The sequence below is a fragment of the Amia ocellicauda genome, chromosome 19, assembly GCF_036373705.1.
Source record: "Amia ocellicauda isolate fAmiCal2 chromosome 19, fAmiCal2.hap1, whole genome shotgun sequence".
In the NCBI taxonomy this organism is placed as follows: Eukaryota; Metazoa; Chordata; class Actinopteri; order Amiiformes; family Amiidae; genus Amia; species Amia ocellicauda.
Genome location: NC_089868.1, coordinates 8,424,279 through 8,442,654, shown reverse-complemented (window position 1 = coordinate 8,442,654; position 18,376 = coordinate 8,424,279). Strand labels below are relative to the sequence as shown.

The following is an 18,376-nucleotide window of genomic DNA, read 5'->3' as shown; positions in this document are numbered from 1 at the left end:
ACGGGAGCAGGGTTAGGCATTTTGCAGCCATAAGTATATAAGCATTGTTCATCATATTAACTGTTCTATGAGGGGAAAAGGAAAACAAAGCAGGCAGTACCTTACAGGCTACCTTACAGTATCTTGATGCTGCCAGTACATTGATATCCAAAGCAGGCAGTACCTTACCTTATAAAGTTTAATGCTAATAAAGTATTTGGATATAACCCTCCTACTACACCTCAGTAGTCCTTCTGCATATTCGTGTTCTAAAAAAGAACACATTCTTTTATGTTTTCTACATGTTGTAATATGATTCTGCATGTGAACAGTTTTTTGGCTCAATACACTGACTGATGACAGCATTTCTAAATTGAATTATGATGTTTAATTAAATTTTAAATACTGCTCATGTGTATTTTATTTCTATTTATTTTTATTAGGAATGTTAAATAAAAGGCCTCAGCATTTACACATGAGGACATATCTCACAGTTCTGGCACCCTTACAGTCTTATGAAATAAATTGACTTCAATAAATTAATCTTTTTAACTTAGATCAGTCATTTCACTGGATAAAACTGGCTATCAGCATATTTATTTTTGCCTTTGCATTGTACTCTCATGTGCAGCAGCCCTCACTTCATGAACTGCAATTACATTATTACAATCACTAACTTGATAATTCATATTTACACTAACTGGTTTACAGAAGAAAAGCACAAGTGTGAGCCACACACACAAATCTCCTTGGACGGGAGCTTTCTTTGCCAAATCATTGTGTGGGAGGAATATTTTGTAGACTAAACTTCTTTCATTACAGTGGCTTCTATCCCTAAACATTTGAGGCAGGCCTAAACAGTTGACATGGCTCTTTATAGATTTCCTGTAAGAGAACGTGCCAGCAAGTGCGTGTGCATTCGTGTGTGTGTGTGGAGAAGGTGCTGGGCAGGGATAACGGCTGTGGAGTTTCACGGCTTGGCAAGTCGGCCCGACGATTGCTTCAGAGAGGCCTAGAGCCAGGCCCTTTGAAACGGGGCTGAGCAAGAGTTGCCTGCCAAAGTGAGTCACCAGTCTTAATTTTATTTGGTGTCATTCTGCCAAGACCTCGGACACTTTCTATTTTCATTCTTTCAGAAAAAGGCTTCCCTTCCCACAACATTGTGGTTAGTGTTCACAGCCAGCCAGTGCTGGATGCCAGGCTAGGTAAACCAGCAGGCCCTTTGTTTGTGTGATTCTAAAAGTGTGTGATTGTGTGTATGTTTGAGACTGTGTGTGTGTGTGTATTATATATATACACCGATCAGCCATAACATTATGACCACCTGCCTAATATTGTGTAGGTCCCCCTTCTTCCGCCAAAACAGCCCTGACCCGTCGAGGCATGGACTCCACTAGACCTTTGAAGGTGTGCTGTGGTATCTGGCACCAAGATGTTAGCAGCAGATCCATTAAGTCCTGTAAGTTGAGAGGTGGGGCTTCCATGGATCAGACTTGTTTGTCCAGCACATCCCACAGATGCTCGATTAGATTGAGATCTGGGGAATTTGGAGGCCAAGTCAACACCTTGATCTTGTGATTCATCAGACCAGGCCACCTTCTTCCATTGCTCCGTGGTCCAGTTCTGATGCTCACGTGCCCATTGTGGGCGCTTTTGGCAGTGGACAGGGGTCAGCATGGGCACCCTGACTGGTCTGCAGCTACGCAGCCCCATACGCAACAAACTGGGATGCAGTGTGTGTTCTGACACGTTTCTATTAGAACCAGCATTAACTTTTTCAGCAATTTGAGCTACAGTAGCTCGTCTGTTGGATCAGACCACACAGACCAGCCTTCGCTCCCCACGTGCATCAGTGAGCCTTGGCTGCCCATGACCCTGTCGCCGGTTCACCGCTTTTCCTTCCTTGGACCACTTTTGATAGGTACTGACCACTGCAGACCGGGGACACCCCACAAGAGCTGCAGTTTTGGAGATGCTCTGACCCAGTCATCTAGCCATCACTATTTGGCCCTTGTCAAAGTCGCTCAGATCGTTACGCTTGCCCATTTTTCCTGCTTCTAACACAACAACTTTGAGGACAAAATGTTCACTTGCTGCCTAATATATCCCACCCACTGACATAACTAGATTATCAGTGTTATTCACTTCACCTGTCAGTGGTCATAATGTTATGACTGATCGGTGTATATATATATAAAATACACACACACACACATATGCACACAAACACGTTCGAGAGTTGCACAGTGTGAACCATTTGTGTGAGCTTAATTCCCAAGACTTATACCCACCGGCTCGTCTATTTTTTGTGTGTGACCTAACTTGACCTGGTATATTAGCTGTCTGTTTATGTTTAGCTGAGCAGGGTATGGGAATTGAGAGAGAGAGAGAGATACTGAGATAAGCTCAGATAGAAAGCGATTTACAGTTGTACAGCAGAAAGTGTTTAATTACTTAGCCTTTGAATGTGCTCTGCTCTGCCATTGGAATTTTTTGCTAAACAAAACATAATCTGTTTACCTACTAAGAGAAACTTTAGTGAGATTTATTGAATGTGAAGGTTTGTTTTTTTGGTTTTAGTTTTCTTTGACAGCTGGCATTTATAGGAATATCATAGCACTAGCTAAGGAAATCCTAGCAGGAGAAGTTAAGAAGTCATCACTATCTCTTTATGCCTCCATTAGCTGTTGTCTGCGGACAGCATAGTAGCAAAGCCAGTGAAAGGAGTATTAGAGGAATATGTAATGTAACAGGCAAGAGTTTAAGATTTAATAACAGGAGGCTGGTGCTGTGCCAGTTACTTTTTATAAGTTTTTTTTTTTTTTTTTCCCTTCTGTCTCTGCTGTTGTTTGGAAAAAGCCTGTTCTGTTTTCTTTTACTGTCTTAACTTTCAGGAGGCACTACTGTCAGTGATGTCATTATGAGGTCAGAGTCAGTTGCCGTGTTGACCCCAGTGCTGTTTCCATGGTGAATAAGAGAACAGAGACAATGGCAGGAAGGGTATGCAGGGTCTTGTGGAAACACTGATATCAGAATATCTTATTTATTATTATTGTTATTATATTTCATATTCTGGGGTGTGTGTGTGTGTATTTACTTAGCTGTCAAAGTACAAGGCCAACTTTGTTTTCAGTTTCAGAGTTCCTCACTACAAATAAGTGTTTATAGTTGTAGTAGACTTGTAACTACAGGGCTCGAATGTCTCTGGTATTGCTTCATATGTCCTTAACACAGCACACTCCCTGCTCACCATGAGCAGTACCCATATGTCATAAAATAATAGAACTGTGAGAGATTATATGCATAGACCCTCTCTCATTTCATAACAATAGAGCATCTACCTCTTCACAGCCAAGAGACAGCGTGCTAACGGCCTTTGATATCAGCTCCAACCCCGAAGGACAATTTTATATTCTCAGTGTTACAAAGCAATACATTGTATATGTTAAGCACAAGAGCGGCGGTGGCGGCGGTGGGTTAGTTGGAATGGAATGGGTTCGGTCATATAACATGCATAGGCAGGCACCCTCTCCCCATTAGCTACAGGAGGTCACAGTACATATGAGATCCTTGACAGCTCCAACTTCTCTTTCACAGGCTTGCTATTTAGAGCAAGCGAGGGAGAGAGAGAGAGAGTAAATTGAGAGTGGCCCTGGGGCTGTATATTTCACAGTGTCTCAGGGGAATGATGGGATACTGCTTCCTTCTGCCTTGCTGGGAAAAGGCCAAGAACTTTCCCCCCTCCTTCTTTCTTTCAGACTTCAGTTTATATCAGAGGCCTACTTTTAAGCGGGGGGTGTAAGCTTTCCAACCAATCGCCTATAGACCCATAAATTTGACATTTCCCACAGATTCCTCCAAGGCAGACATGATGCTGTGTCAGCATTCTGCTCCCAATCTTGTGCTCCGTATTGTTTGAAAGAGAGCAGTCAAATTTTCAAGGGGACCCAAGTGTTTTTCCTCACCGCAGACCTCTTTGTTGCTCTGTGTGAGAAAGGGATGAACGATTACAGATATGAGATCCCCAGCAGCAGCCACAGGGACAGTCAGGGAAAGAAAGATATCTGTTTTACTGGGCTTTCACAGTCGCAGAAAGTAAACATTTTTTTCACCCATGTGTTACACTGGGAAACTAACTTTCCCCTCCCAGATCTAAAAAGTTATTTTTTTTGTTCCCCTTTTTTTTCTTCCTCTTTCTCTTAGTCTAGAAACGGCTACCAAAAGAGCCCGAGAACAAACATTGAACAAGTCTCATAATAATAAATATAATACTACTTGTTATGTTTAAATACAGTGAGGGAAAAAAGTATTTGATCCCCTGCTGATTTTGTACGTTTGCCCACTGACAAAGAAATGATCAGTCTATAATTTTATGTGTATTTTAACAGTGAGAGACAGAATAACAACAAAATAATCCAGAAAAACGCATTTCAAAAAAGTTATAAATTGATTTGCATGTTAATGAGTGAAATAAGTATTTGATCCCCTATCAATCAGCAAGATTTCTGGCTCCCAGGTGTCATTTATACAGGTAACGAGCTGAGATTAGGATCACTCTCTTAAAGGGAGTGCTCCTAATCTCAGCTCCTTACCTGTATAAAAGACACCTGTCCACAGAAGCAATCAATCAATCAGATTCCAAACTCTCCACCATGGCCAAGACCAAAGAGCTGTCCAAGGATGTCAGGGACAAGATTGTAGACCTACACAAGGCTGGAATGGGCTACAAGACCATCGCCAAGCAGCTTGGTGAGAAGGTGACAACAGTTGGTGCGATTATTCGCAAATGGAAGAAACACAAAATTACTGTCTGTCTCCCTCGGTCTGGGGCTCCATGCAAGATCCCTCCTCGTGGAGTTTCAATGATCATGAGAACGGTGAGGAATCAGCCCAGAACTACACGGGAGGTTCTTGTTAATGATCTCAAGGCAGCTGGGACCACAGTCACCAAGAAAACAATTGGTAACACACTACGCCGTGAAGGACTGAAATCCTGCAGCGCCCGCAAGGTCCCCCTGCTCAAGAAAGCACATATACAGGCCCGTCTGAAGTTTGCCAATGAATATCTGAATGATTCAGAGGAGAACTGGGTGAAAGTGTTGTGGTCAGATGAGACCAAAATCGAGCTCTTTGGCATCAACTCAACTCGCCGTGTTTGGAGGAGGAGGAATGCTGCCTATGACCCAAAGAACACCATCCCCACCGTCAAACATGGAGGTGGAAACATTATGCTTTGGGGGTGTTTTTCTGCTAAGGGGACAGGACAACTGCACCGCATGAACGGGACGATGGATGGGGCCATGTACCGTCAAATTTTGGGTGAGAACCTCCTTCCCTCAGCCAGGGCATTGAAAATGGGTCGTGGATGGGTATTCCAGCATGACAATGACCCAAAACACACAGCCAAGGCAACAAAGGAGTGGCTCAAGAAGAAGCACATTAAGGTCCTGGAGTGGCCTAGTCAGTCTCCAGACCTTAATCCCATAGAAAATCTGTGGAGGGAGCTGAAGGTTCGAGTTGCCAAAACGTCAGCCTCGAAACCTTAATGACTTGGAGAGGATCTGCAAAGAGGAGTGGGACAAAATCCCTCCTGAGATGTGTGCAAACCTGGTGGCCAACTACAAGAAACGTCTGACCTCTGTGATTGCCAACAAGGGTTTTGCCACCAAGTACTAAGTCGAAAGGGTCAAATACTTATTTCACTCATTAACATGCAAATCAATTTATAACTTTTTTGAAATGCGTTTTTCTGGATTTTGTTGTTGTTATTCTGTCTCTCACTGTTAAAATACACCTACCATTAAAATCATTTCTTTGTCAGTGGGCAAACGTACAAAATCAGCAGGGGATCAAATACTTTTTTCCCTCACTGTATGTCTTATGAAATCCAGGATTTATTGTGTGAAATGTAAAAGGTTTCTGCCAGTGTTGCATTGTTCATATTAATTTTGAATCAGAAGAGCTTAGGAAAGCAATAGAATTTCGTAACTCTCATACTTCTTATTGTGGTTCATTGTATATTCCCAGAGTCCTGTTTGAAAAATTGGGAACGTGTCTCTCACTCCCATGAACCCTACTCTGACAGAATTTGAACTAGGAAGGTTCACTTTCATAAATACAGTTGAATATTAGACGCCTGGGTAGTGGCGTGGATATAAAAAAAAAAAAAAGACATTTCAAAACAGAAAGTGTATTTTCACATATACGTAACTCTGATTAATATTTGCTCACAGATTTTTGACCACAAGATAATTCATCACAGCCCAATGCACACTCAGCCATGCGTTGCCTTCTAGTTAGGTTTAAAATAGTTGAGGTGCCAGTCAATTATCTGCCACCCAGGATTAACTTAATAAATGTCATGTTTGCTTGTGCAGTACAGTAGGCAGATCATTTTCACTACAACCTTGTTTATCTCAAGCACCTGATAGTGGTATCAGAGTAGAAGTAATGGCTGCAAGTTCATATCAGCCACAGAAGTCTGCCGGCATAAAATTGACTAAAGCAGATTAGTCAATGAATATCACACAAGACAATGAAGATATAATACTCACCAGCTTTTGAAGTTAATTTAATTTTGTAGAAAGATATAAAGTTGGGAGGTGCTAGCTATTAAATGTCATGAAACCCTATAAGAACAAATTGAATAAAAGTGTATGACAAGACTGTTTTTTGTTTTGCTTATATATTTTGCACTTTATTTATAATATAAATAAAAAAAAGATAAACAGAAAAATAAACTTCTTTAGCGTTGAATGTTGGCTGCTTTGCTCTTTTGCCCAAGCTGAAGGCAAAGCTATTTCCTTTGTTGACCTTATTCCTCAGACAGTGCTAGAAGTTGTCAGGCCTGGCCTGACAGAGAGAAGTGCCACATTAACTCCCAAACAAGGCCTGTACTGATGTAATGATGAAAAGGCAGAGGCTGCTGTTCAGTGTTTGTGTGTGTGTGTGTGTGTGTGTGTGTGTGTGTGTGTGTGTGTGTGTGTGTGTGTGTGTGTGTATTTGGGTCTCCGATGTGTTAAAGGCACCTGGTGCCACTTGTTCTAGTTGCTGAGTGAACCTTTCACTGTGTTTTATATAAGCCTTCTAACGGATCTGCAGGTTAATTAGAGGTTAGATTTGACTTTTTTTTCCCTCTAGACTGCTCTGTCTGCTTTTGGAGTTTAAAGAATAACACTGAGCCTTTCAGAATCCTTGTTGATTTAAAAAATATATATATTATTCTATTTATTATACGTGTCTTCTGTGCATGAATATGTTAAAGGAATCTGTAGATAATGATTATTGATTTCTGTTTTAAATATCGATCAGTGCAGATTTAATTGAACAAGGGTTTCTGTTTTCTGATACTCTGACACATGAAAGACCGAGCCCTCTGTCTTCACATTGATGGCATTTAAGTAAAGCAGAGATAACTACAGAGTAACACTTTAATCTGAGTTGCATTGTGATTGTCACACTTTTCACTAAATGTATGCAGGGTTACTAGACACTAGAAATGCCAAAAGCTAAAATGGACCAATCCTCTCACAGCTAAGGTGAGGCCATCAACCTTCACATCCAGGCAACTCCAAAAATGCCCTTGAAGAGGGACAATCTGAAATGCCTAATGTAGTTTTCCCACTGCTTTAGCTCTCTCACATAGACATAGAAAAGAGTGGTGTGTTATATTTAAACCAAAGTCGTCCTCCACATTCGCATTACTTTAATCTGTATGGTTCATGTTGGTGTCATTTTCCTATTATAGGCACAGTAAAATACATCAAACCAGACATTCTTTCACAAATTCTGCACTTTATGACATCATATATAATTATTTGAAGTTGCAATTATCAATACAGAAAGAGTAACTGTTTAATTATTACCCTTTTTGTCTCTTCCTGCGCAGTCCATTTATCGAGACGTTCCCTCATTGGTAAGACTCATAAGCTGAGTCTCCTAGATGGATGCAAAACAGAAGTAGTCTGTCTGAACCAAAATTGTCTAAACAGAACAGATATTAAACGTGGAGTGACGTAAAATGGAGAAAAGGGGTCAGGGTTACGTAAACACAGGGCAGTCAAAGCTAAATAAAAAACTAAAAACAAACTCGCCGTTGCAGTGTGGACTAAAGTCTGTTAACATTGCAACATAAATTAATCATTCGACGATATTACTACACATCTTCAATACGATATATAGTAGTGTTGGTATGTATATACAGACATGTTTAATTCATGAGGGATTTTGAATGTGAAAATAATGATTAAAGGAATGTATCTCTCTCTCTCTCTATATATATATATATATATATATATATATATATATATAATTTTTTTTTATTTATCTTAAGTTATACTTACAGTTGCTTAACAGTGAATTTCAGCCTGTATCACAGCACTGGGCTTTAGCATAGGGCTTTGTGTTTTTTGACTCGAAAATATTCTTATTTCATTAACTGGGACTGGGTACTTTTATCCAGGGAGAGAAATGACAAGAGGACCAATTTTAATCCTAAATTTGAGTTCCAACATTTTAGTCCTGAGAAAGAAGACAGTACTTGTGAAAACAATAAGCTGTCCCTCCTTTTTCACCTACCATTGATAACTCAAAATGGTGCGTTTGTATTTCTAAATTAAGTTTCTGCCTCCTTTTATTCTTTGCCGTGTTCCTGAGCTCACTGTGAAAAAGGCCTTTTGAAAGCAGGTTTTAATACACAATTGGATTACAGCTAAACACTTGGTGAGAACTGCCTGGCTTGAACGTGGACCTTGGAGCATTATACAGATGGTTTTCTGCATGCATAATGAATCTTCCACTAGGGTCCCAAAGTTGTTGACTAAGCCACTGCGCTAGAACCCGAGAACATCAGATGGAATTGCTTTAGTTTTTAGTTTTACAGGCTATGGAAGGACAAGCAACATCAACCTAAAAGTATTGCAAATGTGGAAGGACACAGGAAAAACTATGTAAAATGAGCAGTGATACAAAATATTTATTCACATGCATCAAAGTATTCTTGAATTGGCAGTTCAAATCTAAGATGACCATTTAAAATAATTTTGCAGCAATGCTGTTATAATTTTTTTCTTCGAAAATGTGATAAATGCATTCAAAAAAATAAATTACCAATTAAGTTCAAATTGAGGATGTTTAACAGATTGGGAAAATATAATGGGATTGTTACAAGTTTGACTTTTTAACTAAGTTTGGTCATGCAACAATTTAATTAACTCTGTCGAACACTTTACCTACAGTTTCTATGAGATTTTGTTTCCTTTGTCTCTAAATCAAAATCATTGAAGCATTTACAGGCTGTGGAAAAATAACCTGTTTATCAGATAACATTAGAAAAATACATATATATTTTCCAGATTTGCTGTTTATATGCTGTTATGAACAGTTAGTGTAGGCTTTTGTACGGCTGTTTAGACATGAGGACGTTAAAGTATGGTGCAGTTTTCCTGTGGGGGAGTGAACATTAGTCTCAGGTGTGAGACAGTGGGAAGCTGACTACTTTGTATCTCAGTATTTGTAACTATACCAGAGGTTCCAAATTTGATCTCTTTCACCTTTGTGTGTATTTAACATGAGGGAGAAAAAAAAAAATTGTCTTTAGGCAAGAACAACTTTGTTTTTTGTTTTACTTTTTCCTCAACTATAAATATATATATATATATATATATATATATATATATATATATGTATGTGTGTGTGTATAAAACTGATTATTATTGTTGCTTTCATCTAAATCTGAAATATTGTGTAAAGAGAATACTGCTGAGTTCAGCTACAGACTAATTTACTTTACATGGAGATCATACTCTGCTTTGCTTTTGTTCAGAAACCCGAATGCCATAATGTTTGAATTTTGGGTACACAACTGCAGGTTAACACTGAAAGCCCCCTGCTGTTCTCTGTGCACTGCCGAAACACTGCCTGGTACTGTGCATGGGACTGAACTGGATTTCTAATCAAAGTTACAAAGGTTGCTCACTAAATAAGTTATTAAATCTACTACAATTGTAAACAACACAGGCAGGTGGCGAATGTAGTTTATTTTTAATTTTTTTAAAATCTTTAATAGTGTTTGCATTTTTAGTAGAAATGTCTTGTACTTTTGCTGATATGTTGAAATATTGCAGTATAGTTAACAAATAATTGTTAAAATGTATGCTGCACTGGTAGGATCACCACACTTTAGGACTGTTTAGGAAAATTAAAAACTGAATATACAAAACATAAATAATGAAGAAAATAGTTATTATTCACAAAAGATGTTTAAAAACAACTAAAATAGTTTCAGTGAAAGATTTCCTAGCTAGGTTCAGGGTGTGTAAGTGTATTCCAAGCAGCACTGCCTTTTTCCCATCTTTCAGTTCACCCTGCTAAATACCAGAGTATGGTGTCCTTGTTGGATCGGAAGGGATGAGTGTATTTACTTTCTACTGTTACCATAACAATGTCATAGCCTTTGCTTTGCACTATTGAGATGTACAGTTGCTGAGGGGGAAATACATTTTAAAAAGGAAAAATTGGCAGCCAAACAACTATGGCTTCTTTTTGACTTCAGAGTATTCTTTCAATGTTAGGAAGAAATAAGAAAAGATGGTGAGAGAGAATTATTTAAGCACCAGATTAGTGACATATTATTTTACAATTAATGGGTGATATGACAAATTTTAAAAATACAGATAAAAATATAGAATAAGAATTGGTGATTCTGCATTTTATATAAAAAAAGTAAAAAGTAGCTAATACTTGTAATGTCAAGGTTGGTAGTTTTGAAATTTCCTGTGCCTGCTTTTCAACATTTTGTTATTTATGTCAAGGACTACAGATTTCTTAATAAATTATAGTATTATTTTTGAACCGGTACATGCTTGATGACAAGAAATCTGGGCTATATTTGGCTTTAATCAGATGAAATTGCTGTATGTTTTAGCTGTCAGAGAACATATAAGACTTCAGCAATGCAGAGAACCTTATATTTGAATGCAAATGCTATATGAAATGAATTGTTTGCTCGTCTTGTGAAACGTCTGATGTAGTTTTGTGTCTTTCTCTACCACAGCAGTCTATTCATGTCTAAGCGCTGTGATTTTCAGACTTATTCAAAACACTGTTTGTGTCCTACAGCCCGCACCAGTTAGGGAGACCCAGCGAGAAAAGACGAGAGGCAAAGTTAGAAGTAAAGATTTTTTTTTAAAGGGGGAGTGGGTGAAAGCATGCCTTCCAGGTGCCACACAAAGCCACTCTTTTACTCCCCCCCATCCCCCCCCACCATCTACTTTGCTTGCCATGGTTCCCTTTGGTGAAGCGAGAACTAAATTAGATATATACAGGACTAACTTCAGCGCCTTTCAGAATATGAAGTGAGGCGGGGGGTGGGCTGTGAAAGGGCTTGTTTGTGCTGGCTGTTTTGTTGTTGTTGTTTTTCAGGCCGGTCCTGAGAGCTCTCTGCGGGGGGCTGTGCAGGTGTGGCACCCAGACCCCGGCTCTCAGGCTTTATTTGCATATTTAATTAGCAGAGGGACCAGGGCGCATTGTGGGCTAGGGGCACTTCATTGAGGGGACTGTCAGACTGTGTGTGAAAGTCCCCCCCTCCCAAATTTCGCTCTGTTGCTGGGGACACTGACGTTTTGTTCCCCAGGCTCCCGATTCCCTTTGTTTTAAGCTGTTGATGCAGACAGGATTTGTTGAGGGGAATGCAAACAAGTTCTTAATTGTTTACTTTGTCTACGAGGGATAACTGGACTTTTTTTTTTTTTAACCTTTAAGTTGCCCTCCATTTTTTCATCTGTTTTTATTTAGCTTTCCTTTCTTCGCTACAACCTTAATGATTCCCTGGTTTTGCAGGACAAATATGAGTTTCATGGTACCAGGATTGGTGTCTTGTAATATTCACAAAATTGTAAGGCATCTTTATTGTAAAAATAATGAAAAACCTGTCATCTTGTAAAGATACATAGCATAGGACACTAAAATAGAAAGTAATTTCAGTAAGCAAATTTCTACTTTCAAATTTGAAATTTCATCTTGATTCTGCTTAACACCTTTTTAAATGTAATACTTATTGCAAGTCATATTGGAACAAGACTGTTACTCGGTGCTAGTTTCACACTAAAGTATAGGCCTAGTTTTCTAGTCACTAAGCAGTAAAAGGTCACATTTTCCTAGATCATTTCAAATCTGTAATATTTCTAGCACCCAAATTATATTACACAGAACCTGTAAGATGACTCTTCTCATTTATAAGATACTGACACAAAGGTTATTTTCTTCTGGAAGTTACAGAACAAGCAAGACACTTCTCTGAAGTACAGTGTTTTCTTTTGCATTGACTGAAACGAGAATTGTGGTTGCCTAGATAAAAAAACAAAAAGCATTCAATCTGCTTCAGGCATTTCTCAGGTGGGCAGTACCAGAAGTCCTCAAGACTCCCCAGAAATAAATGAAGCATCAGCACTGTAAAGCAGTGTTAATACATGACCTTCAGTCCAGTATATCTTCATGGTATTGTCTTAATGCACTGCTGGACTGACCTGGGCCCTGTCAGTTAGGCATGCGATTACAATTAATAACTTATTTGCAAAACATGGGTCCTTAATTTAGCAAAGTGTTGAAACGGAACAATACCAATAATGAGATTACAGAATCCCAGATGTTACAAGCAGAATGGAGATGTTAGCTGGCAGGGTAATAGAGAAACTAGTATATTGGACTAGCAGGAGAAACACATCCAACAGCTCCAAGGAGACATGGTTTATGTACCAAGATGCTTTGCTGTTCTTGCGTTTGATTGGCCGGTGTTACATGCCCACTTCTGGAAAGGGGACTGTTGATGGGAGGCAGGTCTCCCCTCCATCTACAGGAAGGTCTGAGAGAGAAGACTCAATAATTCAGAATCCAGCCTCACTACTGCCCCCCTACCTACTGTAACACCCACAGCCGGGACCTTTAATCCATTAAATGCCAATTCTTGCAGTTGGCAGCCACTCCAGTTGATCCCAGCAGCTTCTAATGAAGGTGGGATGAAGGCCCCAATTGGTTTTGTTGTCATCAAACAGGAAGGGTGTTTTGTCAGCGCCTGTCCCTGGGTGCCATCAATATTAATACCACTGTTTTCCCATATATTTTGACAGCGGTGCCTTGTGTGAGAATGCAGAGTAGAGCAGTCATAAGCTGTCTGCAGTTTCGTTAATGTATTTGTACATGTTTTTTTGTGTGGTTGCTAATCATTAATTATTTTCAATAGGGAAGAAGGGGTAGGGGAGAGTGCATAGTTCAGTTAGTTAAAAGTTCAGACACCACTTTTTTTCTCTTTTTACCTTGGTGATGGTGATGATGTAGCATCACCCTGTGCTTTTCACAGCCCTATCCATGTTGTTGTTGTCTTTGTGATTGTGGACTGTAGTCCACTTTTTAATGGAGACATATATAGTATTTTCCTACATATTTAATCTGTTCACAGGATTCATCAACCCAACCCAACAGCATTTTTTTTTTTAAAGATGCACAGTTTCAGGAAGTCATCCACACTCATATCATGTTGATAGTTTGCAGTTTGTTTTTGAACATGACACAGGAATGTGATCTGATGCATTGTCGTGCCTGTATTCAAAGAATCTTCTGTGTTTCCTCTCCAGATTCAGGTCAGTCTGAAAGTCCAAGCCAGCCGAGTGAAGGTGATATCAAGGACCAGCCAGAAAATGGTGAGTTACACTGAACCCTTCCATCATGATATGCAGGTTGTGTTTCAGGACTGGAAGTGATATCTCAAACTAAATCAGCATCATTCATACATTGTGTGTGGTGAGCAATCTAACCCAGCACAGGATATGCTTCACCTTCAGCTCAGGTCTATTTGCTGATGTAGGGTGTGCGGTTAGACACCCACCTGGATTCAAACCGCCATCTCCACAGACACATCTCCAAGCACCTGATCCACACAGCTCCATGAACACAGAGACAAATCTTCTTTGCCTAAAGATTGGTCTCCTGAAATGGGGATTTGAATACTCTACTAGGATCAGAGATGGATGCCATCACCGCAATGAGCTCACACACTATGAAGTCTTTTCCACTGAGACATGACATCTGGGATCAGGGGAGTGGCAGTTGACTTGCCTGGCAGAATAAGTTGATGATGAGCTTCTTAATTGAGAATTCTCCACTTGTTGCAGAGCAGAGACCCCTATTGCCAGGCCTGTGACTTTCAGGGTCGAGGCAGTATCTATTGCATCTGTGTGTTTTTCACCTGGCTCACTTCAAAACTCTGCTTTGTTTCCATTCCAGTTTTGTAAGAATACAAACCCAGCCACCCACTGACCAAAGATCCAGTTCTGCATCCTGGCACATTAACCACCTATTTTTGTTCTATGAAAATTTAACAGGCATCCTTGACTATGGTATTGGAAAATATAAGTCTTTCAGCTTTTTAAATATATCCATCCTCAGCGTCTTTTGAATCTTGCCTTCTCCTACCTGTTGATCATTAAGACTTGCAGTGAAAGGGAGGAATCTGTGTGTGAATGTGAATATTTGTGAATGAAAAATGAACACACAGAAGGGCCTATGATGGCAAAAGTATACACTGGCAGTAAAGATGAAATACAAATAAAGTAAAGTAAAATCCAAAATCCACCTTGATGAAACACTATAAATTAGTATTCTGCTTTTTCTAACAGGGTATGTTTTACAGTTAAATATAATCCTAATTTCTGCCCTTAATCTTCAGAACCACTTGTTAAAACACATCATAGGGGATGTTCGTGCAGATTGCCCCCCCCCCAGTCTATACCAGATCACATCTGCACTGTTCTCAATGAACTGAAGAAGGTCACCTTCCACATGTCCCTCTTTAAATCTTTCGATAATCAGTTCATAAATGCAAGTGTGATTTTTTTTGTTATATAAAACATGTTCCCTCCATCTGCTGTCTCTGTTCTGAAGGCTGGCCTGTTATGCAAGCAGTTAACCCACATGTGCAAGCCACCACTAGCCCGTTTCCCAGCTTGCATAGCAGTTAAACTCAATGACAGAGGACATAACTCAGCCCTCTTAAGAAAACAGAAGGAACTTCAAGTGTTTTTCTCTAAGGGAAGTTGATTGATTTCTGCTATAATTTTAGCAACACTTGTTTCGATTCATCATTTCATTGAGGAGGACAAATGCAAGATGTAGCAAAAACATCACAAGGCCCCATAACTATAAGAGAGAATTTTGGCAAAGCTGAAGAAATATAGTCTATCTTTCTCTAAGTTACTCCATGCTAACAGTGTTTATTGACTCTTATATGTAAGTTATATTTAATTAAAATGACAACACTTCTTCTTACCGTAAATTTTAAAGATCTTCCCTCCAGGTTTCAAAACTTATATATATATATATATATATATATATATATATATATATATATATATAAAATCATTCATAAATAACTCATGCATGCTTATACAAAACCTGTATGTTTGCAGAAATGTGCTGGATTCTTGGAACTGGATCATAGAATCATTAATTTTCAGATAATATCAAAAAAGTGAAAATGACAAATGTTATAAACTCCCGCATGCTCTCGTATGCCTCGGTGTTATTAATATTTTTAGGTTACTTCTGAGAAGTTTCTGTCACCTTTGCCCTAATAACCGTCACTAGACACAAGGGGCCATCCGGTGTCACCTCCAGTTAACCCCACACATTTTGTAATTCACGTGGTAAGTTAGCTCTGACAGGTGTTTGTCTTCTCCCCCTCAACTTCACACTTTACTCCCTTCCTCCCTCCCGCATCTGTGGTTTAACCAGGGCAAAGTGATTTTTTTTTTTTTGGTAATGAGTGCATGACCCTTGTTTAACTATATGTGCTCTTTCGCAGAGGAAAGTAATGACTTTCAGTGACAGACATAGTTGCTGTACGCACATCAGAGGCATGAGAGATAAGAGCAGAGGATATCCTTTTTTACACCCTAGCAATACTACACAGCAGGTTTACACTCAGAGCAAATGTATTAAGCATAAGTACTGGATTAGGAATTTAGCTGTGAAGCTTTTGTTTTTTAAGGATGAATTCTGTTTGCAGATTGAATACATTAATGTATAATTGCTGAAATTATTTTACTGAATTTGTATTTTATACATGATAAATGGTCCCATTTATTGAGAAGCTTTCTGTAAAATATGTGTAGCCAGAAGGTTGAAAATGCATCTTAAATCCATTGGAAAAAGGGTCACACATAACTATATATATATTGTTGTTTGCTGCTTATCCACAAAAAACTCTAAGGTCTATTGCTAGTCCTTATATTAATACATCACCCTGATTTGGTCAAAGGAATTGTATTTCTTTAAATTTAAGTTTATTCATACACCACAAGGATCTTTTACTTTCATTACACTGAATTGTCTCCAAGCATGTGAAAGCTCTTTTAACAATTAGGTTATATTTCAATTCACACAAATTCAGTGTAACTAAAATAGTATGAAGTGCAATGTACAGAACTGAATCAGTGTTTCTTTCTTCATCTTTCTCATTCTTTCAGTTTGCTTATGCTGACATTCCCTTGTTTCTCCCTCCCCCCCTAATTTTCTACCTTCCATTCTTTCTTTTTTTTTGTTCTTTCAGCTCATGTTAAAATCTTAGCCTTGCTTGAAAACCGAGCCCAGTCTTCCAATCAGGTTTCCTCAAACCGTGTGGTGGACACAGCTGCTTGTGATTATTTTTGTTGAGATATGGAAGCCCCTTTGAAAAGTCCTTCGAATGGTACCTACTGGAGCCCGTGTGTATATCGCCAGTGATTGCGCTGCAGTGCGCTGGATTCCATTGCATCAACCCATTTTCCAGTAATAGTGCTTCTGAGGTCTGCACTGTTATTGTTGTGTCAGAGTATCAATATACAGCTGAATGGAAACTTTGACTTTACTTGCAAAAGCCAGGGGCATCTATGTAGGCTCTTACTACAGAAGTAGAGACGGGGGTTGGTTGGTTGGGGGGGCTCTGCTTCAAGTCCTCACTTTTAGCTTATGTTAGCTGTTTCAGTTGTAATGAGCCGTAGATATTATCTCTACCATACTGAGCTATTTTATTTATTATTCTTCCATGCTGTACTGTATACCTCTCATGATCCCAGAACAATGAAGGCTACAGACACTTCAGTTTGTTGTTGTTATGGCTTGTTCTGAGGCTCACTGAGAACAGATCCAGAGGTATGCTGCTTTTCCTTTAAATTTCTTCTTTTTTCCCTGCAGAGGGAACGTTTTAAAAGCCAAATTTCCACAGATGGGAATTGTAGTCTGTGAATGCTTGATACCCTCAATTGTAAAACAAAGAAAAAAATCACACCATAACAAAGGAACTTCATTTGTAAATCCATCCAGGATGGTGGTCCTCTCCGTCGATAAATTGTTAATCTGTATTTTAAATTTGACATCAACAGCTTTTGTCTCATAATTTCATGTTAAACTTTTGCTTTGGCCTTTTTATTGTCTGGGAAAGAATGCTCTGTCCTCCCAAGCTGTCAGTGTACATTTCACCCCCACCCTCACCACTTACAAGAGTGGAAATCATCAATGTACTATAGAAGTATTATTTAACATAGAATAATTTAATTACTAGCAAGGGTATCCAAAAATAATTTCCATAGATGAAGTGAAAAACACTTAGAACTAGATAAAGAATTTCTGGACTTGGCCGGCAGCTTCTTTTAATCATCCATTTCTGTTGGTATACTGGAGCTTAACCTTGGTCAGGTGCTGTCCAATCAATACTGCCTATAATTGGGGTATGTCTGGCATCACAGACAGAATGTACTCAGCTGGAAACATTAACTTGTAAAAGTCAGCTGCGTTATATATTATATCTATGTTAAAAACCAGGACCGTTAATTAGAACATTGCTGTTGGAGACATTTCATTAGCTGATTTTTTATTCCCCCTCCATCATATATTTTTCCATTAGTGTTTTTTTTTTATACCATTCATATCATGCGCAACAATAAACATCCCTTTAATAAAACCGAGAATTGCAGACAAAACTCTATAAAGTATGCAAGAACTACAAGTACTCTTACAATTATTCTTTGTTGTGCCATTTTCAAATAGTTCCTGCTCAAAAGAAACATTTCATTGCATTTAATACATTGCTTAAAATAGCAGATGTTTTTACTAAAATGGCCATATCAGAGACACTGATTACCAAGTATTTTTACCATGTGTACCTCAAACCCATGTCCATAAACCCAAGGCTGTTAGTTTACAAGGCATTCAGACATTTAGGATAGGGATTTGTTTTCTACATTTTCATCCAGAAGCAATTCTGTGGGCCCATTAAATCAGGCAGTAAAGGTAGAGGTATACATAGCGGCATAAAGAACTCCAACTACATTATCAACACCTTATTAAATTTGAAAGTGATATATCATCT

General features: G+C 38.9%; 1 protein-coding gene across 8 annotated transcripts in view; it reads left to right on the top strand.

The window, feature by feature from the left end:
• The window catches only part of nfia (nuclear factor I/A), a 188,211-nt gene that overhangs the window by 101,833 nt on the left and 68,002 nt on the right, over positions 1-18,376 (top strand). For all 8 annotated transcript variants that reach the window (XM_066691749.1, XM_066691754.1, XM_066691748.1 and 5 more), the window contains exon 3: positions 13,608-13,673. In XM_066691749.1, the coding sequence (XP_066547846.1) occupies positions 13,608-13,673 (66 nt within the window). The remainder of the gene's footprint in view (positions 1-13,607; positions 13,674-18,376) is intronic.